This window comes from Pan paniscus, chromosome 21, assembly GCF_029289425.2.
Source record: "Pan paniscus chromosome 21, NHGRI_mPanPan1-v2.0_pri, whole genome shotgun sequence".
NCBI classification, from domain to species: Eukaryota; Metazoa; Chordata; class Mammalia; order Primates; family Hominidae; genus Pan; species Pan paniscus.
In genome coordinates, this window is record NC_073270.2 from 3533182 (window position 1) to 3559133 (window position 25952).

General features: G+C 42.4%; 2 protein-coding genes across 2 annotated transcripts in view; one reads left to right on the forward strand and one right to left on the reverse strand.

Annotated features, from left to right (window-relative positions):
• ZNF343 (zinc finger protein 343) overlaps positions 1–25952 on the reverse strand; it is a 127018-nt gene that overhangs the window by 60784 nt on the left and 40282 nt on the right. The window lies entirely within an intron of this gene.
• TMC2 (transmembrane channel like 2) overlaps positions 4132–25952 on the forward strand; it is a 100770-nt gene continuing 78949 nt past the window's right edge. Inside the window, exons 1-2 of the mRNA XM_034947002.3 lie at positions 4132–16071; positions 19109–19261. Coding sequence (XP_034802893.2) covers positions 15605–16071; positions 19109–19261 — 620 coding nt within the window. The 5' untranslated portion in view covers positions 4132–15604. The remainder of the gene's footprint in view (positions 16072–19108; positions 19262–25952) is intronic.

Sequence of the window (25952 nt, forward strand, 5' to 3'; positions counted from 1 at the left end):
TTTAGTATTTTGTGTTTTTCTTTTTAAAAACAAAATACAAGGCCAGGCGTGGTGGCACACACCTGTAATCCCAGCACTTTGGGAGGCCAAGGTGGGTGAATCACTTGAGGTCAGGAGTTTGAGACCAGCCTGGCCAACATGGTGAAACCCTGTCTCTACTAAAAATACAAAAATTAGTCAGGCAAGGTGGCACACACCTGTAATCCCAGCTACTCAGGAGGCTGAGGCAGGAGAACTGCTTGAACCTGGGAGGTAGAGGCTGCAGTGAGCCAAGATCTTACCACTGCACTCCAGCCTGGGTGACAGAGTGAGACTCTGTCTCAAAAATAAAATAAAATAAAAACAAAACACATTTATCTAAGTTATTGTCCAAAGCTGGCTCCCTAACACCCCACAACCTGTTGATAAGACAAAACCGATCTATTGCTTATAGCAGGCAAAGCTTTGGCAGTATCTTACAGAGGGGAAGGAAGGCCGGAACTTATTGAGAATTGGAAATTTGATTGAAGGCAGGTCTTTCAAAGTGAGAGCTGGAATGAGACTGGGTGAGAATCACAACATAACAGTCCACAATAAACAGCATGGCCAGGATTTTGAGGTGAGGCATTCAAAGAATCTTAGAGCCCAAATTGAAGAATTGACAGGTCTTTGGGAAAATCCTGTAATGAACAATCAACATTTGCCTGGGTAGGAGATGCCTAGAAAAATAAAGACATGCTCATGAAGCAGAGGCGTAGCACAAAGTCATCTTAATACAGACACTAAGGTATAGCTGGGCTCTCTGTGTCCAGACTCGGTATGAGGGAAGATGGTTTAAGTTCTCAATTTCTCCTTGTGGTCATTCTTCAGCCCAAGCTGAAGGAAAAGCCATCAGTATGTCAATCTAGATATTCACCAGTATTTGAGAGGTCATCATTTCATGTCAATTGTCTGTTAACAGTTGTTTCACATCCAGTTTCTGGTGGCAGCTGTTTCAACCTGCATGTCAGATTTTTTTTTTTTTTTTTTTTTTTTTTTTTGAGACAGAGTCTCGCTCTGTCACCCAGGCTGAAGTGCATGGCATGATCTTGGCTCACTGCAACCTCCACCTCCTGGGTTCAAGCGATTCTCATGCCTCAGCCTCCCAAGTAGCTGGGACTACAGGCGCTCGCCACCATGCCCAGCTGATTTTTTTTTTTTTTTTTTTTTTTGTATTTTTAGTAGAGACGGGGTTTCACCATGTTGGCTAGGCTGGTCTCGAACTCCTTACCTCAAGTGATCTGCCTGCCTTGGCTTCCCAAAGTGCTGGGATTACAGGCGTGAGCCAACGCACCCAGCCAGATTTTCCAGTTCTTTTTAGTGGATAACCCTTGCTGGATGATTTGAATGATGGCAGCAGTGCAGCAGCATTTAAAACTCTGAAGATCCCACATCTGAATGCTGGCACACAGACAAATACTAAGAGAAGGATTGTCATCAGAGTTTGTGTAATCTACTTCTCAGCCAGGATCTAAGAGTGCCCTGACTAAACAAGAAAGTAGATCTCATCCCGAATCTAGAGTCCATGTAACCAAATATGAGGTTACTCATCAAATTACCCAATTTCTGATTTCTTTGTTTACTTCCTAGATCTTTTTAATAATATCAAAGATTTCAGAGAGGTCTGCAGGAATATAAGTACAGCATTCTTCCACTAAAACAGCACACATTCCCCACCTTGGGAGATCAATATCCTACCTAAGGCAGTTCTGTTCTGGACCACCACCCACCCAATCTCATAAACCTCTTGACAAGGGAGTTTTATGGCCTTACTGGCATTGTCTAAATCATCTGCTATTCTCTCAACCACAGCATGCTACATTTACCCTACTATTCAGATCTCTTGTAAATTATGAAACGAAGGCTGGGTGCAGTGGTTCACACCTGTAATCCCAGCACTTTGGGAGGCCAAGGTGGGAAGATCACATGAGGGCAGGAGTTCAAGGCCAGTCTGGACAACATTGTAAGACTCCATCTCTACAAAAAAATTTAAAAATTAGCCAGGCATGGTGGCGCATACTTGTAGTCCTAGTTATTCAAGAGGCAGAGGTAGGAGGATCACTTGAGGCCAGGAGTTCAAGAGCAGCCTGGGCAATATAATGAGACCCCTGTCTCTACCAAAAAAAAAAAAAAATTTAATTAGACATGCATGGTGGCACACACCTGTAGTTCTAACTACACAGGAGGCTGATATGGGAGGATCACTTGAGCTCAGGAGTTTGAGACTACAATGAGTTATGATGACTCCACTACACTTCACTCTGGGTGGTAGAGCAAGATTCTGTCTCAAAAATAAGTAAATACATACATACATAAAGGCATGCATACATACATAAAGTATGAAAAGAAGTGTCTTGAGGGGAGAAGAAAGAAATCTAGAGTACCCCTAGTGTACTTAGGATTTCAGTTCTCAAACCAGGGCCCAGTTTTTCTCCTTCTTCAATGAAACGATCTACTGACCTCATTTTCCTAGAGAACAAATTAATAGATGATATCATAGACAATTCTGAGAGTAGGTTTTAGTTTACAAAGGTAACAAGTTCCTGTCTAGTTTGTGAGTAATAGTCAGGAGGCTTCTGTTCCTTATCCAGTATCTGTCACTGGGGGCCATTCAGTCATCTGGTTTTGGCCAGAATACTCCTATGGGATTGTCAAATAATGCTGTAAACTGTTGGTGCCATTCATCATGAATAGTTTGGTGTCAAGCAGTTAATTATGTAGTTTTGAGATCACTAAGTAGATCTAAAGCAAACAAAAGATGAAGAAGAAGAAAGAAGAAGGAAGAAAAAGAGGAGGAAGAAGAAGATGAAGAAGACGAAGATGAAGAAGGAAGAAGGTAGAAGAAGAAGAAGAGGAAGAGGAAGAAAGAAAGAAAGAAAGAGAAAGAGAAAAAGAAAGAAAGAAAAAGAAAAGAAAAAGAAAGAAATGAAAGAAAGAAAGAAAGAAAAGAAAGAAAGGGAGGAAAAAATACAACTAATGTCTTACTTGTAAGATCTTTGAAAGTAGACAGTCTCCAAAAATATACCACTTGTTCCCCAATCCGCTTGTAATTCTGTCAGTGAAAGTCTGATCACAAAGACTAGCTCTCACAAAAGGTCCCCAAGTAGTGTTTTATGGAGGCAGGGCCCTTCCAGGACGTGATGAAGGTTTTGGATTTCTCCCCACCTGACCTATTGTGGAGTTGCCATCTAAAAAGTCATCCAATGGTTGAGTCCAGTTACCCAGGAAACCAACTGATTTCTTAAAAGGAACTGGAACCAAATGAAACTGGGTGGCTCCTGAAGAAAAATGTGCACCCTAGACAGTTCATGGGTTAATTGTAGCTGGGTACGAAACTCATACTAAGGAATGATTAAGGATGTAAACAGAAATATTAAAAATAGAAGTCTTATAATTTACATAACTAAAGTAGCCTTAAGTCAGGGAGAGGATAGGAGGCAGGTAAAAGAATAGGAAACAGAGGAATATCGATTATAGAGTAGTAACCTGCAGAGTTGGGCATAAGCTGTAGATCTTGGGCATAAGCTGTAGATCTTGGGCACAAGCTGTCTACATCTGAGGCTGTCTGCTTTGGGAGGTCTCCTAAGAATCTTTAGCTTGAGGTCACCAACAGGAATGGTTTTCTAGTAATTTTAGGACAGTGTATGTCTCTTGAGTTGAAGGACATGATCAACTCTTTAAGAGTTTCACCAGCATGTTAGTCATTACCTAATAGAGTCCTTCCAACTGGGGTTCTAAAATAGTTCTTTGTTGAAGACAAAGACTCTGGAGAGTTTAAGGAAGCTTTGGGGGCAAAACAAATAGTATCTGTAGGTGACACAGACTTAAACTGGTTGAGGGTAACTTATTACTGAAAACTTTCAAAAGTGAAACATTTCATGACAATGAAACTGATGGAAAATTTGGATGCTTCCATAGCATGCAAAACAAACAATGAAGGCATTCTAAAAGCTTTGGTCAAAATGTCTATAATGATTAAGCATGTTTTAATAGATAATGTACACTATATCTAATTTATAAAGGTGGATAACCATAATTTTTACAGAGAAAAAATCTTGAAGTATAACATATAATTATCTAAAAACATAATGTACATGACATACCAAGAAAATATCAAACATATAAGAAAAATATATCAAGACTATATGAAGAATATCAAGTAAAAAGATTCAGTAAGTATGGAATAGGTCCTAAACATCTATATTTTAATAAAAGTCCATAGATACGTCTGACGTTCATCTCCAATAGAAAAGCACTGGCCTGAAGGAGGCTAGATTCAAATTAAAGAGGAAACATTGTGTCCAAATAAACATTTTAAATGATAACTGAATTATAACTGATAATTCTACTGTTGTCTAACATCAGGCAGAGCACCACCAGGACTCTAACAAAAGGAAACAGACCATAGACAATGGAGGAATTAACAAATCTTTGGATATAGAACACATAATTGCTGAAATGTTTGGACATTTTACCTACACAAGTTAACCTAGAGAAGGCTAAACATCTCTTCTGATTTGACAAGCTTCCCCCAAAACCCTAACAACAATGTATCAAATAATCCTAATTGTTTCTGGCACCCGTATTTTAAATAAGGTGAAAGAACAAGTCTCTGTGGCCTTCTAGGAGCCCTCTGGGAAATCTCAAAGGTAGTCTTAGGTAAAAAGGTATTCTGAAAGGTATTTAACTTGATTTGAGAGTCAATCTTAAAAACAAACTAAATTGTCTGGAGAGTTGAACACAGGAATAACATTTGGCTACTCGTTTGAAAGTGGCAATAAAACATTTAAAATATTTAAAAACAAGCTTAGAAGGTAAGGTGATCACCCACTAAGAACCTTAACTCTTTCATAAGTGAAGAACCTTTATTATCTTAAATAAAATTTCTTTTCTGCAAACTTTCTGCTATTTTCTATTTCCATTCAGGTTTTGTCCTTCACTGTTCTCTTTACTATTCTGGAACAACTAGGCATTTTACTTTAGGACAAAACTATTCTTTTTTTCTTAACAAAAACATGTTTTATTACTTTGCATGCAAAGTTGTACCTCTCTATCAAGACTGATCATAATAGAGTATCATTTAATTATAACTTTTAACCAAAGGATCTTCTGTTTCACAGAACAAACTGGGAGGATGGATAACTGTCAACTGTCACACATCAGCATTTTAGACTAGCAGAGCTCCTGAATGTACACAACACGACTTTCGACAAACACACACATCTTGTACACAGCTTCTCAAAAGGGCAGATATGAACACGTGTGTTAACAGGCCAAACATATAACTTCTCTGTGGCATGTTTTAAAAAAAGAAGCAAAAGTAAATAAAATTATGTTTAGTAATCAATGTTTCAGAATCCTTTCTTACTTAGAAATTAGTGGCCAGGTGTGGTGGCTCATGCCTGTAATCCCAGCACTTTGGGAGGCCAAGGCAGGCGGATCACCCGAGATCGGGGGTTCGAGACGAGGCTGACCAATATGGAGAAACCCCATCTCTACTAAAAATAGAAAATTAGCTGGGTGTGGTGGAGTGTGCCTGTAATCCCAGCTACTCGGGAGGCTGAGGCAGGAGAATTGCTTGAACCCAGGAGGCGGAGGTTGCAGTGAGCCAAGATAGCACCATTGCACTCCAGCCTGGGAAACAAGAGCGAAACTCCATCTCAAAAAAAAAATAAATAAATAAATAAATTAGTTAGGCATCTAATCAATATCCATAAACTCAATACCAGTTCAAGGCTTTATAATACCTAAAAATCTTGGGAATTAATTTCCAAGCTTGCATACTACAAAATATAATTACTGTTCACAAAAATGTTCAGAGTAATGAATCATTTTAGTTAAGCACAAATTTAGGTATTTTGTAAACTTCAACATCAAATAGAAGTAATGCTAATATATTTGATCAAGGAACCTATATAAGTCTAGAAACAACATACTCACGTAGAATAAAAATGTAAGCTAGTCTTTTACTTAATGCTGAAAAACCAAAGAAGGCATAGCTGTTTTTATGAAATTAAACATAATAAATTAGTTCATTTGCCAAATTTTTACCTAATTTCTGGGATTTTTAAAATTTATTTGTGTTTTTTGGTTTTTTGGTTTTGTATTTGTTTAGAAACAGGGTCTTGCTCTGTTACCCAGGCTGGAGTGCACTGGTGCCATCGAAGCTCACTTGGGTAATCCCACTCTCTCAGCCTCCCAAGTAGCTAGTACTATCGGCACTTACCACTATCCTGGCTAAATTTTTAGTTTTTTTGTACAGCCAGGATCTCCCTATGTTGCCCAGGATGGTCCTGAATTCCTAGGTTCAAATTATTCTCCCTCCTCAGCCTCCCAAAGTGCTGGGATTATAGGCACGAGCCACCGTGCCCAGCCTAAGCACTTAATATCTTAATTCAGCCAATTAAATGAGCTCTTTTATTTTGTTGTCATCGTTGTTGTTGTTGATGATTTTTTGACTTTTTAAAAAAATGTTTTTCCAGCCAGGCATGGTTGCTCACGTCTGTAATCCCAGCACTTTGGGAGGCCAAGGCGGGCGGATCACTTGAGGTCAGGAGTTTGAGACCAGCCTGGCCAACACGGTGAAACCCTGTCTCTACTGAAAATACAAAAATTAGCCAGGCATGGTGGCGCGTGCCTGTAGGATCCCAGCTACTCAAGAGGCTGAGGCAGAAGAATCCCTTGAATTTGGGGGGCAGATGTTGCAGTGAGCCGAGAGCACGCCACTGCACTCCAGCCAAATAGGAAAAATATTTTTCCTATCCTTCTGAAGTTTGCGACTCCTTTATCTTCAGAAAAACTTCTCCTTGAGAGTTTCCTCAGAGCATCTCATTCAGCAATCATTTCATTTTTTAAAAACAGACTTCATTTTTTTAGAGCAGTTTTAGGATTAGAGAAAAATTTTGCCGAAATTACAGAGTTTTGGCTGTGTGCAGTGGCTCACGCCTGTAATTCCAACACTTTGGGAGGACGAGTTGTGCAGGTCACCTGAGGTCAGGAGTTGGAGACCAGCCTGGCCAACACGGTAAAACCCCGTCTCTACTAAAAATACAAAAATTAGTTGGGCATAGTGGTGCGCACCTATAATCCCAGCTACTCAGGTGGCTGAGGCAAGAGAATCACTTGAACCCTGGAAGCGGAGGATGCAGTGAGCCGAGATCACACCAGACTGCACTCCAGCCTGGGCAACAGAGCCAGACTCTGTCTCAAAAAAAAAAAAAAAAAAATTAGCTCCATGCAGTGATGCATGCCTATAGTTCCAGCCACTCGGCAGGCTGAGGAGGGAGGATCACTTGAGCGTGGGAGGCAGAGGCTGTAGTGTGCTGAGATTGTGCCACTGCACTCCAACCTGGGCGACAGAACAAGACCCTGTCTCAAAAAAATAAAAATTAAAATAAAAAACTTACATAGAGTTTCCACGTATAACCTTCTTTCCTCCCCTCACCCAATGTTTCTCCTAGCATGTCGCATTGGGTGTGCTGCATTTGTTACAACTGATGGGCCAATACGGATACATTATTAACTAAAGTGCATATTTTACACTAGAGGTCACTCTTTATAGATTCCATAGGTTTTGACAAATGCATAATATATCATGTATCCATCATCACAGTATGACACAGAATAATATGCCCCCAAATGTCCTGTGGCCCACCTATTCAACCCTCTCTCCCTCCCACTGAACCCTCAGCAACCACTGATCATTTTTTCCGCTGTCTCTAGAGTGTCTGTTTCTCCAGAATGCTGTATAGTTACAATCATACAGCATATAACCTTTTCATATTGCCTTCTTTCACTTAGAAATATGCATTTAAGTTTCCCTCATGTCTTTTCATCGCTTGAAAGTTCATTTCATCACTGAGTAATATTCCATTGTATTTATTACCGCAGTTTGTTTACGCATTCACCTATTGAAGGACATCTTAGTTGCTTCCAAGTTTTGATAATTATGAATAAGGTGGCCGTAAATATTTGTGTGCAGGCTTTTGTTTTGGGACATAAATTTTCAACTCATTTGGGTTAACACCTCGGAGTGCAAATGCTGGATTTTATGGTCAATCTATGTTTAGTTTTGTAAGAAACTGCCATTCTGTTTTCCAAAGTAGCTGTACCATTTTGCATCCTCACTAGCAATAAATGAGCATTCCTGTTGTTCTACATTTTTTTATAGCATTTTGTGTTGCCAATAAGCATGTAATAGTATTTCATTGGTGTTTTAATTCACAGTTCCCTAATGACATACCATGTTGAGCATCTTTTCATATGCCTATTTACCATCTGTATACTTTCTTTGGTGAGATGTCTGCTCAGATCTTTTTTCCATTTTTTAATTGTTTGTTTTCTTATTCTTGAGTTTTCATGTGTGTATTTTGGATACACGTCCTTTGTCAGATACATGTTTTGCAAATATTTTCTACTAGTTTGTGGGTTTTTTTTTTTAATTCTCTTCACAGTGTCTTTTGCAGAGCAGAAGTTTTTAGTTTTAATGAATTAAAACATCAATTTTTCTCTTTAATGGATCATGCTTTTGGTATTGTATTTTATTCTTTGTTTTTATTTTTGTTTTCATTTATGCTGTGGTATTTTAAAAGTCATTGCTAAATTGAAGGTCATTGCAATTTTCTCCTTTGTTATCTTTTACAGTTTTATAGCTTTGTGTTTTACATTTAGGTTTATGATCCATTTGGAGTTAATTTTTGTGAAAGGCATAAGGTCTGTATCTAGATTTTTGGTTTTGGCCTATGGGTGCCCAGTTGTTCCAGCACAATTTGTTGAAAAAAACTCTCCTTTCTCCATTGTCAAAGGTTGGCTATATTTGTGTGGGTCTATTTCTGAGCTCCCTATTCCATCCCATTGATCTAATTCTCTTTCACCAGTATCACACCATCTTGATTACTGTACCTTTATAGTGTTGATGTGTATGAAGTAGAGCTTTAGAGTCTTGATGTGGATTGTGCTGGATATTCTGGGTCTTTTGCCTTTCCGTATAAACTTTAGAATCAGGGCTGGGTGCAGTAGCTCACGCCTATAATCCCAGCACTTTGGGAAGCCAAACTGGGAAGATTGTTTGATCCCAGGGCTTTGAGAACAACTCAGGCAATAGAGAGACTCTACAAAAAAAAAAAAAATTTTATAAAATTAGCTGGGCATGGTTAGTGTGTGCCTGTAGTCCCCCCTACTTGGGAGGCTGAGGTGGGAGGATTGCTTGAGACCAGGAGTTCAAGGCTGCAGTGAGCTATATTCGTGCCATTGCACTCCAGCCTGAGCAACAGAATGAGACCCTGTCTCTAAACAAACAAACAAATACTTTAGAATCAGTTTATCAATATCCACAGAATAATTTGCTGGGATTTTGATTGAGATCGCATTAACTCTATAGACAAAGCTGGGAAGAACTTACATTTTAATAATGTTGAATGTTCCATGTTTGTTCCAAGGAACATTCATTTATTTAAGTCTTTGAGTTCTTTGAGTTCTTTCATCAGAATTTTGTAGTCTTCTTCATATAGCTCTTACACATATTTTGTTAGATTTATATATAAGTTTCGTTTATTTGTTTGTTTGTTTTTGAGACAGAGTTCTGTCACCCATGCTGGAGTGCAGTGGCACAATCTCGGCTCACTGCAATGTCCACCTCACGAGTTCAAGGGATCTTCCCACTTCAGCCTCTGACGTAGCTGGGCATACAGACTCGTGCCACCATGCCCAGCTAATTTTTGTATTTTTAGTAGAGACGGGGTTTCACCATGTTGGCCAGGCTGGTCTGGAACTCCGGACCTCAACTGATCCACCTACCTTGACCTCCCAAAGTGCTGGGATTATAGGCATGAGCCACCGTGACCTGCCAAGTATTTCATTTTTTTGGTTCTAATATAAATGGAGTTGTGATTTTAACTTTAAATTTCAGTTGTTCATTGCTGGTGTATAGGAGTAATTGACTTTTGCATACTAACCTTGCATCCTGCATCATTGTTACAAAATGGCTTATTGGTTCTAGGAGGTTCTTGTGGTTTATTTTGTTTTGTTTTTGTCAATTCTTTGAGATTTTCTACATAGACAATTATACTATCTGTGAACAAAGACAGTTTTCTTTTTTTGTTCCCATTTAGTCTACTGTTAATATCCTTTTATTGTCTTACTGCATTATCTAGGACTTCCAACACAGTGCTGAACAGGTGACAGGAGACATCCTTGTCTTGTTCCCAGTCTTGAAGGGAAAGTATCTAGTTTCTCACCACTAAGTATGATGTTAGTTGTAGGGGTTTTGTAGCAATTCTTCATCAGGTTGAGGAATTATCCCCTCTATTTCTAGTTTGCTGAGAACTTTTTTAATCATGAATGGGTGTTGTATTTTTTTAATGTTTTCTCTGTATCTATTGATATGATCCTGTGATTGTTTTTCATTAGCTGTTGATAAGATGGATTACATCAATTGATTTTCTAATGTTGAGCCAGTCTTGCATACCTGGACTAAATCCCACTGGGCCTTGGTATACAACTCTTTTTATATGTTCTTGAATTCGATTTTCTATTTTATTAAGGATTTTTGTATCTATGTTTATAAAAGATACAGGTCTGTTTTGTGTGATGTTTTTGTCTGGTTTTTGTGCTAGAGGAATGCTGGCATCATGAAATGAGTTAGGAAGTGTTCCGTCTGCTTCTATTTTCTGGAAGAAATGCTAAAGAAATTGTATTATTTCTTCTTTAAACATTTGACAAAATCACCAGTGAAATCATCCAGGCCTGGTGTTTTCTATTTAAAAGGTTATTAATTGCCGAGACAATTTCTTTAATAAATATAGGCCTATTCAGATTACTTATTTCGCTTTGTGTGAGTTTTGGTAGATTGTGTTTTTCCAGGAATTTGTCGAGTTCATCTGGGCCAGCAAATTTACAGGCATCAAGTTGTCTGCAATACTCCTTTATTATCCTTTTGTTTTGTTTTGTTTTTTGAGACGGAGCTTTGCTCTTGTTGCCCAGGCTGGAGTACAATGGCACCATCTCAGCTCACTGCAACCTCCGCCTCCTGGGTTCAAGTGATTCTCCTGCCTCAGCCTCCCGAGTAGCTGGGATTACAGGCACCCGCCACCATACCCGGCTAATTTTTTTGTATTTTTAGTGGAGATGGGGGTTTCACCATGTTGGCCAGGCTGGTCTCGAACTCCTGACCTCAGGTGATCCATCTGCCTCAGCCTCCCAAAGTGCTGGGATTACAGCATGAGCCAACGTGCCCAGCCTCCTTTATTATCTTTTTAATGTCCTTGAGATAAATGGTGACGATCCCTCTTTTATTTCTGATATTAATAATTTATGTCTCCAGCTTGGGCAACGGAGCAACACCCTGTCTCAAAAATAAATCGATAAATAATGTATGTTTTCTCACCTTTGTTCTTGGTTAGCCTGGCTAGAGGGTCGTCAATATTATCAATCTTTTCAAAGAACCTCTCTATGAGTTCATGCTTCTCTCCATCGTTTTCTTGTGTTCAATTTCATTGATTTCTGCTCTAATTTTTATTATTCCTTTTATTCTGCTTACTTTGGATTTAATTTGTTCTTTTTTAGTTTTCTACAGTAGAAGCTTGGCTTATTGATTTTAGATCTTCTTTTCTAACAGATACATTCAATGCTATGAGTTTCTTTCTAAGCACTGCTTTTGCTGCATCCCATAAATTTGGACCAGTTGTATTTTCATTTAAATGTGGTCCAAAATATTTTTGCATTCTCTTGAGGCTTCTTTAACCTATGTGTTATTTAGAAGTGGGCTGTTTTATCTCCAAATATTTTGGTATTTTCCAGCTATCTTTCTGTTAGAGATTTCTAGTCTCATTCCATTATGATCTGAGAGAGTATATTGTATGATATCTATTGTCTTAAATTTGTTAAGGTGTGTTTTATGGTCCAGCATATGGTCTATTTTGGTGAATGTTCCATATGAGCTTGAGAAGGATCTGTTGTTGTTGGATGATATAGCCTATACATATTAATTTAAGCCAATTGATTAATAGTGCTATTCAGTTCAACTATTGTCCTTACTATTTTCTGCCTGCTGGCTCTGTCAGTGGTTGATAGAGGAATATTAAAGTCTCCAACTACAGTAGTGAATTGGTCTATTTCTCCTTGCAGTTTTTTTTGTTTTTGTTTTGTTTTTTGAGATGGAGTCTCACTCTGTCGCCCAGGCTGGAGTGCAATGGTGCCATGTCTCCTCACTACAACCTCCCTCTCCTGGGTTCAAGCCATTCTCCTGCCTCAGCCTCCAAAGTAGCTGAGATTACAGGCATGCGCCACGATGCCCAGCCAATTTTTGTATTTTTAGTAGAGATGGGGTTTCACCATGTTGGCCACGCTGGTCTCGAACACCTGACCTCAGGTGATCCACCCACCTCAGCCTCCCAAAGTGCTGGGATTACAGGCATGAGCCACCAAGCCCAGCCTTTCTCCTTGCAGTTCTATTATGTTTTTGCCTCATGTATTTTGGCATTCTGTTGTTAGGTGCATACACTTCAAGTATTGTTACATCTTCTTGGAGAATTGACCCTTCTGTAATGCGCCTTCTTTTTATTGTTTATTTTTCGGTCTTAAACTCCTGGGCTCAAGCAATCTGTCTGCCTCTGCTTCCCAAAGTGCTGGGATTACAGGCATGAGCCACCACACCTGGTCTTGCCCTTCTTTATCCCGGATAATTTTACTTGCTCTGAAATCTGCTTTGTCTGAAATTAATACAATTGCTCAAGCTTTTTTTTTATATATAATCAGGGTTAACACGATTATCTTTCTCTGCCCTTTACTTTTAATCTATAAGTCTGTTTATATTTAAAGTGGGATTCTTATAGACAGCATATACTTGGGTCTTGGTTTTTGATCCATTCTCTGACAATCTCTTTCTTTAGTTGGTGTACTGAGATTATTTATACATAAAATGATTATTGATATAGTTGGGTTAATGTTTACCATATTTGTTGCTGGTTTCTCTTTGATGTCCTTGTTCTTTGTTCCTATTTTTATCTTCCACTCTTTTTCTGCCTTCTGCGGTTTTGACTGAGCATTTAATATGATTCCAGTTTATCTCCTTTGTTAGCATATTAATTTTGCTTCCTTTGTACTTTTTAAAAAAGGTTTGTTCTAGAATTTGCATTTCTAACTAATTCAAGTCCACTTTTAAATAACACTATATCTCTTCATGGGTAGCGCAGGTACTTTATAAAAGGGTATTCCCAACGTCTCCCTCCCATCTCTTTGACATTGCTGTAATTCATTTAGCTTATCCATAAGCTATGATTATCCAACATATTGTTGCTATTGTTATCCTAAACAAACCCTTATCTTTTAGGTCAGTTAGGAATTTAAAAAGAAGGATTTTATTTTTTATTTATTTATTTATTTATTTTTTGAGACGGAGCCTTGCTCTGTCACCCAGGCTGGAGTGCAGTGGTGTGATCTCGTCTCACTGCAACCTCCACCTCCTGGCTTCAAGCGATTCTCCTGCCTCAGCCTTCCCAGTAGCTGGGATTACAGGCACGTGCCATCATGCCTGGCTAATTTTTGTATTTTTAATAGAGATGGGGTTTCACCATGTTGGCCAGGCTGGTCTCGAACTCCTGACTTCATGATCCACCCACCTCAGCCTCCCAAAGTGCTGGGATTACAGGCGTGAACCACCAGGTTTGGCCTATTTTTTCTTTATTTATTCCTTCTTGAATGCTCTTCCTTTATGTAAATCCAAGTTTCTGACCTATGTCGTTTTCCTTCCCTCTGAAGAACCTCCTTTAACATTTTGAGGGGCTGGACAGGGTGGCTCATGCCTATAATCCCAGCACTTTGGTAGCCTAAGGCAGGAGAATCTCTTGAGGCCAGGAGTTTGAGATCAGCCTGGGCAAGACAGTGATACTCCATCTTTTAAAAAAATTGTTTTTTAATTAGCTGGGAGGCTGAGGCAGGAGGATCACTTGAGCCCAGCAGTGCAAGGTTATAGTGAGCTATGATGGCACCACTGCACTCCAGCCTAGGCAACAGAGTCCCTGTTTCTAAATGAAAATAAAATAAAACTTTTTTTGCAAGGCAGGTCTACTGACAACAAATTATCTCCGCTTTTGTTTGTCTGAGAAAGTCTATCTTCCTCACTTTTGAAGGATACTTTTGATGGATACAGAATTCTGTCCTTTTTTTTTTTTTCCTTCAGCACTTTAAATATATCACTCTACTCTCTTACTTGCACAGTTTCTGGAGCAAAATCTAGTGTAATTCTTATCTTTATACCAACAGGTAAGGTGAGTTTTTTCCTCCAGCTTTTTTCAAGATTTTATCTTTGTCTTTGGTTTTCTGCAGTGTGAATACGATATGCCTAGGTGGAGATTTTTGGCATTTATCCTGCTTGATGTTCTCTGGGCTTTCTCGATGTGTGGTTTGGTGTTTGTCATTAATATTAGAAAATTCTTAGCAATTATTAATTCAAATATTTCTTCTATTCCTTTCTCTCTTTGCCTTCTGGCATTCCCATTACACATATGTTACTCCTTTTGAAATTGTCCCACAGTTTGGGGATATTTTGTTCCATCTCTGAAATTTCTTTTCTTTTTGCGTTCAGTTTGGGAAGTTTCTATTGACATATCCTCCGCCCACTGACTCTTTCCTTGACTGTGACCAGTCTACTAATGAGCCCATCAAAGGTGTTCTTTACTTCTATTGTAGTGTTTTTGGTTTTTACCATTTCTTTTTTATTGTTTCTTAGAGTTTCAATCTCTTTGATTACATTACTCATCTGTTCTTGCATGTTGTCCATTTTATCCATTAGAACTGTTAACATATTAATCAGTTATTTTTATTTTATTTTGTTTTCTTCAGATGGAGTCTCGCTCTTGTCGCTTAGGCTGGAGTGCACTGGTGTGATCTCAGCTCACTGCAACCTCCACCTCCCGGGTTCGAGCGATTCTCTTGCCTTAGCCTTCCAAGTAGCTGGAATTACAGACATGCACCACCACGCCCAGCTAATTTTTGTATTTTTAGTACAGATGGAGTTTCACCACCTTGGCCCGTCTGGTCTCCAACTCCTGACCTCACAGTGAAAATTTGGTAGGGCTCCTGGAGGTAAAACTGATGAAAGTGTGCCCCCACCAAGGCAGTCATTCTCACCCAGACCAGAAGCTTTCAGAATAGGTGGCCTTTGGACCTAGAGGGAGAAGAGATTTCTTTCCTTAGCCATTGCAAGGTTTGTGGATGAGACCCCAATAACAAAAGACAGATTAACAAGATAAACGCATCCAATTTTATTTAATGTAAGTTTTAGGGAACACAAGAGCCTTCAGAAACGAAGACCCAAATATACAGGGAAAACTGTATTTTTATGGACAGTTGTGCAGAAGCATGATTGGAGGACAAAAGGGTATGATGTCATGGTAATCAACCAGGGGGACGTAGCAAGGCCTGTGTGCTCCGATTCCTCTTGGCCTCTCTGTGTGACTTTCCTCTCCTTGGGTATAGGGCAGGACACCTGTCACAGGAGGTCTTCAAGGGAGACGGGAGGGAGAAGGCCAGAGAGTGACCTTCCTGCTTCTGCAGTTTTCTTAGTTTCCTTCAGCTTAAAATACTCAACATGCCAAGGTGCCATATTTTGGGGTGTCCTGTTCTGAGCCCCGCAGAGCTCACAAGCTCTTGGAATCATCTTGGACGTTTGATTTCTCACGGCCGGGGACATTTTCCTGGGCCTGAGGCCGTTGGAACCAGAACTGTCCATTTTCCCGCCCCTGCAGGTGACAGGCTGGGAAGGAGATCCTCAAGCAAGCGGGCTCTCAAAGCCGAGGGGACCCCAGGCCGGCGCGGAGCTCAGCGAAGCCAGAAGGAGCGCGCCGGGGGCAGCCCAAGCCCGGGGTCTCCCCGGAGGAAGCAAACAGGGCGCAGGAGACACAGAGAAGAGCTGGGGGAGCAGGAGCGGGGCAAGGCAGCCTGCGAGGGGAGGAGAAAGCGGGACGAGAGGGCTTCCTTCAAGGAGCAGACGGCAGCCCCAAAGAAGGAAAAGGAGATTCCCAGGAAGGAGAAGTCGAAGCGGCAGAAGAAACCCAGGTGTGTTGCGGCTCTGATTCTGGGCATTGGCTCCGCGCGCTCCCGCTCCTTCGCGGCCCTTCTCCTTCCCCCATGAGGGACCCATGTCCCCCTCCCTGGTGAGAGGCAGCCCGTGCCCTCGCTCTGGCTTCCGTGTCTCCCAGCCCTCACCACTGCCCCACTCTGCGGTGGGTTCTTTATCCCAGAACCGGGGTGAAGATCGCGGGTCCGCGCAGGGGGAGTGGCCACGGGCTCTCCACTCCAGCGTCTCATGGCGCACCGGTGAAGCGGAGGTGACAGGGCAGCAGGGTGGGACAAGATCCCGCGTCCCCTGAATTTCAGCTGGTGACTCACCCCAGCTCTTGAAGAGGAGGAGCTGAGAGACATGAACAAAGTTGGATTCAGGAACCATCTGAGGGCTTAAGCACACCTCTTTCCGGCTTCCGGATCTGGGCCAGTTTCCTATTCTGGAAATGTGGCGCTGGTCTAGGAGACCTTCAGGGATGCCACCAGCTCTGAAATTCTGGAGCTTGGAGGTTTTATTTGTTTTGCCTCCTTTGTTCCATTACCATTAGCACCAACTAGCACGTGTGGGTTAGTGGACAGGGCCAGCTTATGGCATCAGAAAGTGAAGATTTGGGGTTCATGTTTTTGTTATCAATTTTAATAGGTGTCTCTCTCTTTGCCTCCCTTTTTCAATCATTGAGGATAACAGATGCCTTATTCGTTGCTCATATTGTTTTAAGAATTCTTTGTGATAGAATAGGAATTCTTTTGCAACAGTTGGGAATATTAGGATTATGGTGAAGAGTTGATGTTCTTTCCCGGTGGTTTGTAGCAAATCCTTTTTGCCCACAGCCTCAGTTGGGTGCTCCATCTTCCTCTCCACCTTTACAGAGAGGCTCTTAAACAAGGCCACTGATTTTTTCCTGTCGCCATGCCAACCATCCTGGCTTGGTTAGAGCCTTTGTCTACTGTCTGGTTGCTCCCAGACATGAACTAAAGAGGTAAAGGGTGCATCGTGCCCTTGGCCATTTAAAAATAACGCGAATGCACCATTGATGGGCCCTGGGTGCCCTGAACTTTAGAGGCAGCCTGTACCATCCCAATGGGCCACAGACTCATTTATGTCATTTTCAACTGAGGGCCATGCCAGGGCATTAGAGAGATGAAAACATTCAGTTCCTGTTGCCTAGATACTGACAGTGTGGCAGAGGAGATAACACATAGGCATTGGTAATCCTAAGACAAGGCAGAAAGCAATATGCATGCAAGACAGGACTTGATGGAGCGCTGAATTCCCGGGGTGCTGGGCCATCAGGGTTCCTCCATGGAGAAGGTGAACATCCCAGTGAGGCTTTGAATAACAGGTGGAATCTAAATAAGCAATGACTGAATGTCCAACACCCCAAACTGTGGGAACACCCCACGCAGAGACTCAAAGGCAGATATCATCAATTGGGTGTGCATGAAGTATGGCAAAAAAAAATATCTCTGTGTTCTAGGCTTTTCAACCTTCAAGGGCATCCTAAAACTTCTTCTTTGCTCCCCAGGAGTTAATCAGAAGCTAAAACACCCAGAGGCTGCTGCAAACCTGTCTCTAAAACCTGCAGTAACCCAAGCCCACACCCTAATACTACCATTTATGAAACACACTCAGGCTGCCCAGCCATAACCCTTCCTTAGTCCTTTCCTTTACCTACCCGATTGGGCGCTGTCTCACTCAGCTGAGAGTCACTATTTTTTATCACTAAAGGAGTCAGAGGCCGGGTGTGGTGGCTCACGCCTGTAATCCCAGCACTTTGGGAGGCCAAGGTGGGTGGATCACGAGGTCAGGAGATCGAGATCATCCTGGCTAACACGGTGAAACCCCATCTCTACTAAAAATACAAAAAATTAGCCGGGCGTGGTGGCGGGTGCCTGTAGTGCCAGCTACTCCGGAGGCTAAGGTGGGAGAATGGCGTGAACCCAGGAGATGGAGCTTGCAGTGAGCCGAGATTGTGCCACTGCACTCCAGCCTGGGCAACAGAGCAAGACTCTGTCTCAAAAAAAAAAAATGGAGTCAGAATAGGCTGGAGGCTGTAGGGAGCACACACAGACACTTGGATTTTGTGACAACTGAGCACATAGTATTATCTGGGAGATGGGGAGGTCCCCAGCTGGAAATTCTCCACAGCCCTGCTGTCCAATATGACAGCCACTAGCTGCATGTGGCTGCTGAGCACTTGAAATGTGGCCAGTGTGACTGAGCAACTGAATTTCTCATTTAATTGTAACTCAATGTTAATGCCACTGAGTTGACATAAGAGTTGGTGAATTTACTTAATTTGGACAGATGTAGTTTTGAAACTGATTTGATTTGACTTTGAAGCCAAAACAGTTCTACAAAAAGACAAACTACTGTTGTCAATGCAGATACAAATATCAAAGGAAAACCATATCCTGCTACTTGATTCAGTTATTGGGAATCTTTTAAGTATGTCTAAAACAATTTGGGAAAATCTACTTTTTTCACCTATAAACTTATGAAATATAAATACAAATTAAATATATCTGATGAAAGTTTATCATCTGAATAGCCTTGCAGTATGAGTACAAAATGAATACCGACCTTTGAAGACAGTATTTTTTAAAGGACTGAAATATCTCTAATAATTTTATGTTGATTACAGGTTAAATTCCAGTTTTTAATATATTTGATTAAATAAACTGTATTATTAAAATTGCTTTAATCCATTGCTTTTTACCACTTCAACGTGGCTACTAGAAAATTTGCATTACAGTAAGTGGCTTGTGTCCTATTTCTGTTGGGGAGCACTCAGCTGGCATGTGGTTTGTGGGAGGACTCAGAGAAATGGAGGATGGGGAGGCAGCCCTCCAGGGCCTTGGGCTACAGGGTAGAATTTTGGCCTCCGCTGCCAGGCAATGGGAGTCACTAATGGCTTCTGAGCAGGGGGCAGGGGTGCCATCTTGCATGGGCCCCTCCTCATTCCACAGCACCTGAGGACACCACCTCCTTTCCAACTTCCCTCTGCCTCTGCCCTGGCTCTGCCTCCAGATCATCCTCCTTGGCCTCCAGTGCCTCTGGTGGGGAGTCCCTGTCCGAGGAGGAACTGGCCCGGATCCTGGAGCAGGTGGAAGAAAAAAAGAAGCTCATTGCCACCATGCGGAGCAAGCCCTGGCCCATGGCGAAGAAGCTGACAGAGCTCAGGTGAGCAGGCTGCGGGTCAGCCAGGGCCTTCCAATGTCCACAGCGCCTTCTGATGGGAATGGGAGCCCTCCCTCCACATTTCCCCAAAGGGGCTTGATGTGAAGGGGGCTGCTCCAGCGAGGAGAACAGCACTCAGGGAGCCCCATGAGAGCCAAGGCAGCCGTGCTGTTCACCAGCACCACAGGGCCTAGAGGGGGAGCCATGGAAGACTCGGAGGACTCCCGACCTGTGCCCATGCCTTCCCCTGCCTGGCTGCCCCTTTTATCCCATGCCACACTTCATCTCGTGGCTTCTGTGTCACCCTCACAGCCCAACAGAGACATGCCTTCTCCTGGAAGCTTTCTAGACCCCTTCTCCTCAAGAGCAGCTCTCTCTCATGTTCCTGGAGCACCCAGTGTCTCTCCATGTGTACACACTCTCGCTTGCGTGATTTGCACGGTGAGTGGGAGAGGGTCTGCCTGAGCCACTGTCACATCCCCATTGCCTGGCACAAGGCCAAGCTGGCCCCCATGCAACATGAATATCACTCTGTGAATGGCAACAGGCCTCCTGCCCATGCCACTCGACTCCTGTTTTCTACTCAGCCACTTCTTTGGTTTCCATGCAAAAGCCTGATGCACGGAGCATTTGATGATTCTGGGGTCTTTGCTGCAGTTTTAAAATAACAGTAGACTCACACCTGTAATCCCAGCACTTTGGGAGGCCAAGGCAGGTGGATCACTTGAGGTCAGGTGTTTGAGACCAGCCTGGACAACATGGTGAAACCCCGTCTCTACTAAAAAGACAAAAATTAGCCGGGCGTGGTTGCGGGCACCTGTAGTCCCAGTTACTCGGGAGGCTGAGGCAGGAGAATCGCTTGAACCCAGGAGACAGAGGTTGTAGTGAGCCGAGATCATGCCACTGAACTCCAGCCTGGGCAACTCTGTCTCAAAAAAAAAAAAAAAAGAAAAGAAAAGAAATAACAGCAGTAGTCATATTACATACTTTTTGAGTTTCTGCTAAAAAGTTCCTATCCAACATGACCGTTTTCCCCAGGGTCCCTCTGTTTTTTTGCCACAGCGTTGGGAGTGGCACTCCCCCCGTTTCCTCTGTAGGAAGCCCATGCTCCCTGGCTCCTCTCATACATGAGCTTCCTCATTGCTCACTTCAAACTCCTCACCCTTTATTAAGCAGAGCAATTTGGCAGCCATGTTTTTGCAGTATTTACCCCAACAGGCACAGTAAAGATCTAGCTACACCAACACTGGGCCGACCCTGACAAGGAAAACAGAGCTTACCCCACGGCCCTGCAAATTATTACGTCATCTCCTATATGGCTGCAAGAAGAAACACCTCCTCGTAGTGCCTCCAGGCCTATGCTTTAGGCCAGTGCTGCTGAGCACCAGAGCTTTCTGCAATGATGGAAATTTGTCTAAATCTGCACTGTGTAACATATAGCCACTACCACGTGTGGTTACTGAGTGCTTAAAACAGATTAGTGTAACTGAAAAACTGATTTTTTTGTTTTAGCTTTTATTTAAACTTAAATTTATGTATAGCATAGTGACTATAATTAATAACAATATATTGGATACCTGAAAATTGCTAAGAATAGATTATAAGTGTTCTCACCACATACAAGAAACAAGTATGGGAGGTAATGCGTATGTTAATTAACTCAATTTAACAATTCATAATGTATACATATATCAAAACATCATGTACACCATAAATATATACAATTTATTTTTAAGAGACAGAGTCTTGCTCTGTCACCCACGCTGGAGTCCAGTCCACCATTTTAACTCACTGTGGCCTTGAATTCCTGGGCTCAAGTGATCCGCCTGCCACAACCTCTCCAGTGGCTGGGACTACAGGCATATGCCACCATACCTGGCTAATTTTTAAATTTTTTTGTGGATACAGGGTCTCGCTATGTTGCCCAGGCTGATCTCGAACTCCTGGACTCAAGCGATCCTCCCACCTCAGCTTCCCCAAGTATTGTGATTACAGGTATGGGCCACCACACCTGGCCCGTTTGTCAATTAAATAATAAAATAACAAATTAATTTTAAAAATTTAAATAGTCCCATGTGGTGAGTGGCGACAGTGTGGAAGCTAGACTCAACTCTGGACTGTCTTCCTTCTCAGCCTCCTCTTGTTTTTTTTTTTTTTTTGAGATGGAGCGCAGTGGCACAATCTCGGCTCACTGCAACCTCCGCCTCCCAGGTTCAAGCGATTCTCCTGCCTCAGCCTGCCGAGTAGCTGGGACTACAGGCGCCCACCACCATGCCCAGCTAATTTTCTGTATTTTTAGTACAGACAGGGTTTCACCGTGTTAGCCAGGACCGTCTCAATCTCCTGACCTCATGATCCGCCCGCCTCGGCCTCCCAAAGTGCTGGGATCACAGGCATGAGCCACCGCGCCGGGCCCTCAGCCTCCTCTTTTTGAATCCTTTCTCCCTGCTCCCTCCAAGCTGGGCTCCTTCTCCTGCCAGCAGGGCAGAACAGCCATCTGTCACTCTAATAGAACCTCACTCCCACTCAGGTGTCACCAGAACACATCTTTTATTAACAGTGGAAAAAGTGCAGCCTTGATGCCTATGGAAATGAGATCTCCAGCTGGCTGGAAGTCTCAGGGACCGTGACAATCCCTGAGGGCTCCTCAGCTGCCAGAGGAGAAATCTGACATCTCCTTCCTGCCTCTGAGGGGCAGAGTTCCTGGGGCTGGCAGGATAGGAAGAAGCTAAGGCCTGAGAAGCCAAGGAGACCTATGCCTCTCTCACTGGAGTGGGTCTCCCCAGCAAATAGTGGGTCTCCTTTCCCTGGACCTCCCTCCTGTCTCTTCCTAGCTTCTTCCCTTCCCCAAGGCTCCTTATCCTGGACTCAGATTTAAGTCTCTCCAGCCTCTAGTCTCCACCCAAGCTGGTGCCTCTGCCTAGATCTGTGCTTTCTGCCACCTCTCCTTGCTAATTCCTACACACCTTGTAAGACTCGGGCCAAGTGCCTCCTCTGCAGGGAGGTCCCCATTGCCCCACCCCACAAGCAGGCTCATTGATTTACTGTCCCTCTCATTCCAAGGCACTGTCCACTCTCTTGACTGAATGCTGTTCTTGTTTTCAGAGCTGTCTCTTTTTCATCATTTACTATCAATTCCTTTTTATATACAGCCAGTCTTTGCTGGGCATGCCCTTTGTGCCAGGCACTGTTCTGAGTGTGGTGTGTATAACAATTCATTGAATCCTCATGATCACCCTGTGATGTCGGTACTGCCATTATTGTCACCACTTTACTGATGAGAAGACTGAGGCACACAGCAATTGAGTAATTTGCCTAAGACCACACAGCAAGTTAAGTGGCGCAGCCAGGATTTGGACTCAGGAATTCTGGCTCCAGAGCCTGCACTGTTTTTTTGTTTGTTGTTGTTGTTGTTGTTTTAGAGACAAGTTCTCGCTATGTTGCCGGGACTGGTCTCGAACTCCTGGGCTCAAGTGATATTCCCACCTTGGCCTCCCAAAGTGCTGGGATTACAGAGCCTGCTCTCTTAATTTGTAATCGTCTCTCCAGAATTACCAGACATTCGAGAATGCACCCCCTTTGCTACCAGTATGATTTCTTCTTCTGAAAATAAAGTCTCCAGCTGCAGACAGCATCCGCATACTACATCCTCTCTTTTAGAAATAGTAGTGTGGGGGCCCCATTCTCTGGCCCAGTCAGGCACTGGCTGACCTGAGCATGGTTACTGTAGACTATCTTAAAAGGCTTGCTAGTGCTGGGTGTGGTGGCTCACACCTATAATCCCAGCACTTTGGGAGGCTGAGGCGGGCAGATCACTTGAGGTCAAGAGTTCAAGACCAGCCTGGTCAACATGGTGGAACCTCATCTCTACTAAAAATACAAAAGTTAGCCAGGCGTGGTGGTGTGTGCCTGTAATCTCAGCTGCTTGGTGGCTGAGGTAGGAGAATTTTTTGAACCAGGAAGTGGAGGTTGCAGTGAGACAATATCATGCCGCTGCACTCCAGCCTTGGTGACAAAGTGAGACTCTGTCTCCAAAAAACATATGAAAACAAAAGGCTGGCTGGACATAAAAAGCAACAGCAGTGAGTTGGGGCAAACCTGAATTCACACCTCTGCCACATCTGGAGACTTCGGTTGGCTACCCAATCCCTCTCAGGGTCACTTCCTTCCCTTAACCTCTCTGAGCCTAATAATTCTCACTTGTAAAATGGGAATAATAACATCTACCTCACAGGTTGTTCAAACAATTTCAAAATATTTTTATTAAGTGCCCAGCATATAATATGCAATTAATAAATAGCGATTACTGTTATTATTAAAGCTTGAACATCTTTTATGCCTGACACTATGCTGAGCCCTGAGAGATGAGGTTGGGGAACAAAGATGAATCAGAGAAGCATGTGGACATCATCAATAATGATACACGGTAGGATGTGAAGTTGGCATAACAGCTTCTAGTGCCCATGAATCAGGGATATTTGCTTTAATCATAGAATTAATCAGGTCTGTCTCTCAGCTTTGTCCAAAGCCTGATGTCTTAGAAAACTACCCAAACTGCTTTCCTTCTTCAGAGTGATTAGAGGACTTCTGCTTCCAGGTAGATGGAGTAGAGACGCTTTTCCCTATTCTTCCCACTAAGTACAATGAAAACCCTGAATGCCGTATTTAAAGCAAATATAAGAAGATTTGAAAAGGTAGAAAGAAGAAGGCAAACTGGCTAAGAACCTCAGGACCAAAGGGATGACCAGGGCATGGAGTTCCTTGGATTTTCTTTTTTACCTTCTATATCCCAGACTGGCTATTGGAAAAGCTGGCAACCCCAAAACTCCAATGGAGGCAGCCAAAAAAAATGCCCCAAGAAAAACCTGCTATTTCTAGCCAAAGGACCAGGAAAGAAACAGACTGGCAAGACAGAAAACTTTTGGACAATAACTGTTCTCCAGCCAAATACCACAGACAAAACAACATCCCCCATTGCCAACCCTGGCAGCAAAGGCAAGTGGGGAAGCCTGGATACCCACATTTGCCAGGCCAAAGCAAGGTGCCCCAATACCCCTAACCAGGGTGTGTCAGAGAAGGCTGAGTGGGAAGCAGGAATTTTCATCCCCAGCAGGTAGTAATGATCCCTCCTTTTCCCCATGGTTTCAGTGAGGACCATGTGGGGAGTCTAGACTCTCACCATGACCTGGAAGTAACCAGGCTTGAGTGGAGGCCTGGTGAGAAGCCTGAACCCCATCCCTGCTCAGCAGTAACAAGGAGCTTCTCCTCAGCCTCAGGTGTCAAAGGAGGCCAAATGAAGAACCTGGACTTTCACCCCCACCTGGAAGTAATCAGGCAACATCACCTACAACTACCATAGCAATATCAGAGGAGGCCTGGTAAAACATAAGATTTAAATAATACGTAGAGTCTTATAATATCCAAAAGTCCAGGTTTCAATTAAAAATTGCTTGCCATACCAAGAACCAGGAAGACCTCAAACTAAATGACAAAAGATGATCAACAGGTTTTAACACCAAGATGACAGAGATGTTAGAATTGTCTGACAAAGGTTTTATTTTATTTATTTTTATTTTTTATTTTTGTAGAAACACGGTCTCACTATGTTGCTCAGGCTGGTCTCGAACTCTTGGGCTCAAGCAATCCTCCCACCTCAGCCTCGCGAGACACTGGGATCACAGACATGAGCCACACCTTGCCCGACAAAGGTTTTAAAGCAACCATCATAAAAATGCTTCAACGAGCAATTGTGAACGCATGAAACAAATGAAAAAAACAGTCTCAGAAAAAAAATAGAAGCTATAAAGAGGAACAACTGGAAATTTTAGAAGTAAAAAAATACAATAACTGAAATTTTTAAAACTCAGTGAGTGGGCTCAACAACAGAATGAAGAGAACAGAGTAAAAACTCAGTGAACTTGGAGATAGAACAAGAGAAATTACCCAATCTAAACTATAGAGAGAAAATAGCCTGGAAAAAAATGCACAGAACTTCAAGGATGTGTGGGACTATAATAAAAGACATAACATTAGTATCGTTGGAATTCCAGAAAAAGAGGAGAAAAAGGATGAGACTGAAAAAGTATTCAAAGAAATTATGGCTAAAACTGTCTCAGATTTGGCAAAACTTACAAATTCAAGAAGCAAAACAAATCCCAAACAGGATAAACCCAAAGCAAAGAAATTCATTCCAAGACACATCATAGTCAAACTTCTAAAAACTTGTAGGCAGTCAGACAGAAACAAAACATGACCTACAGGGAAAAAAACACAATTATAATGACAAGAAACTTCTCATCAGAAACCATGAAGGGCATGCCCTTTGTGCCTTTGTTATTATTTATATATCTTCACAGAGTTCAAAAAAAGTTTGCCGTGCCCATGGAAATTCATAAACCAGGTGGACTCTTCACAGTGACTGGTCTTCATAGTTTGCAACTAGCCTTTGGTAGGGTCCCCTGTTCTCTTGGGGGTTTGCTGGATGTCTGGACACAGAGTCTGAACAGAGAGAAGAGAAGCATTTGCTGCTGGGCTCAATGACTCAGGCGCAAGAGCTGCCCCTACTTTTGAGAATTGTTAACTGAAGCTGCTAAATCTTAAAACCTGGCACATTTAAGCTCATAGAACTCCAAGTGCTTTTGAGTATTGGCCCACTTGTAAAATACAGGAAGAAGACAAAAATATGAATATTGTG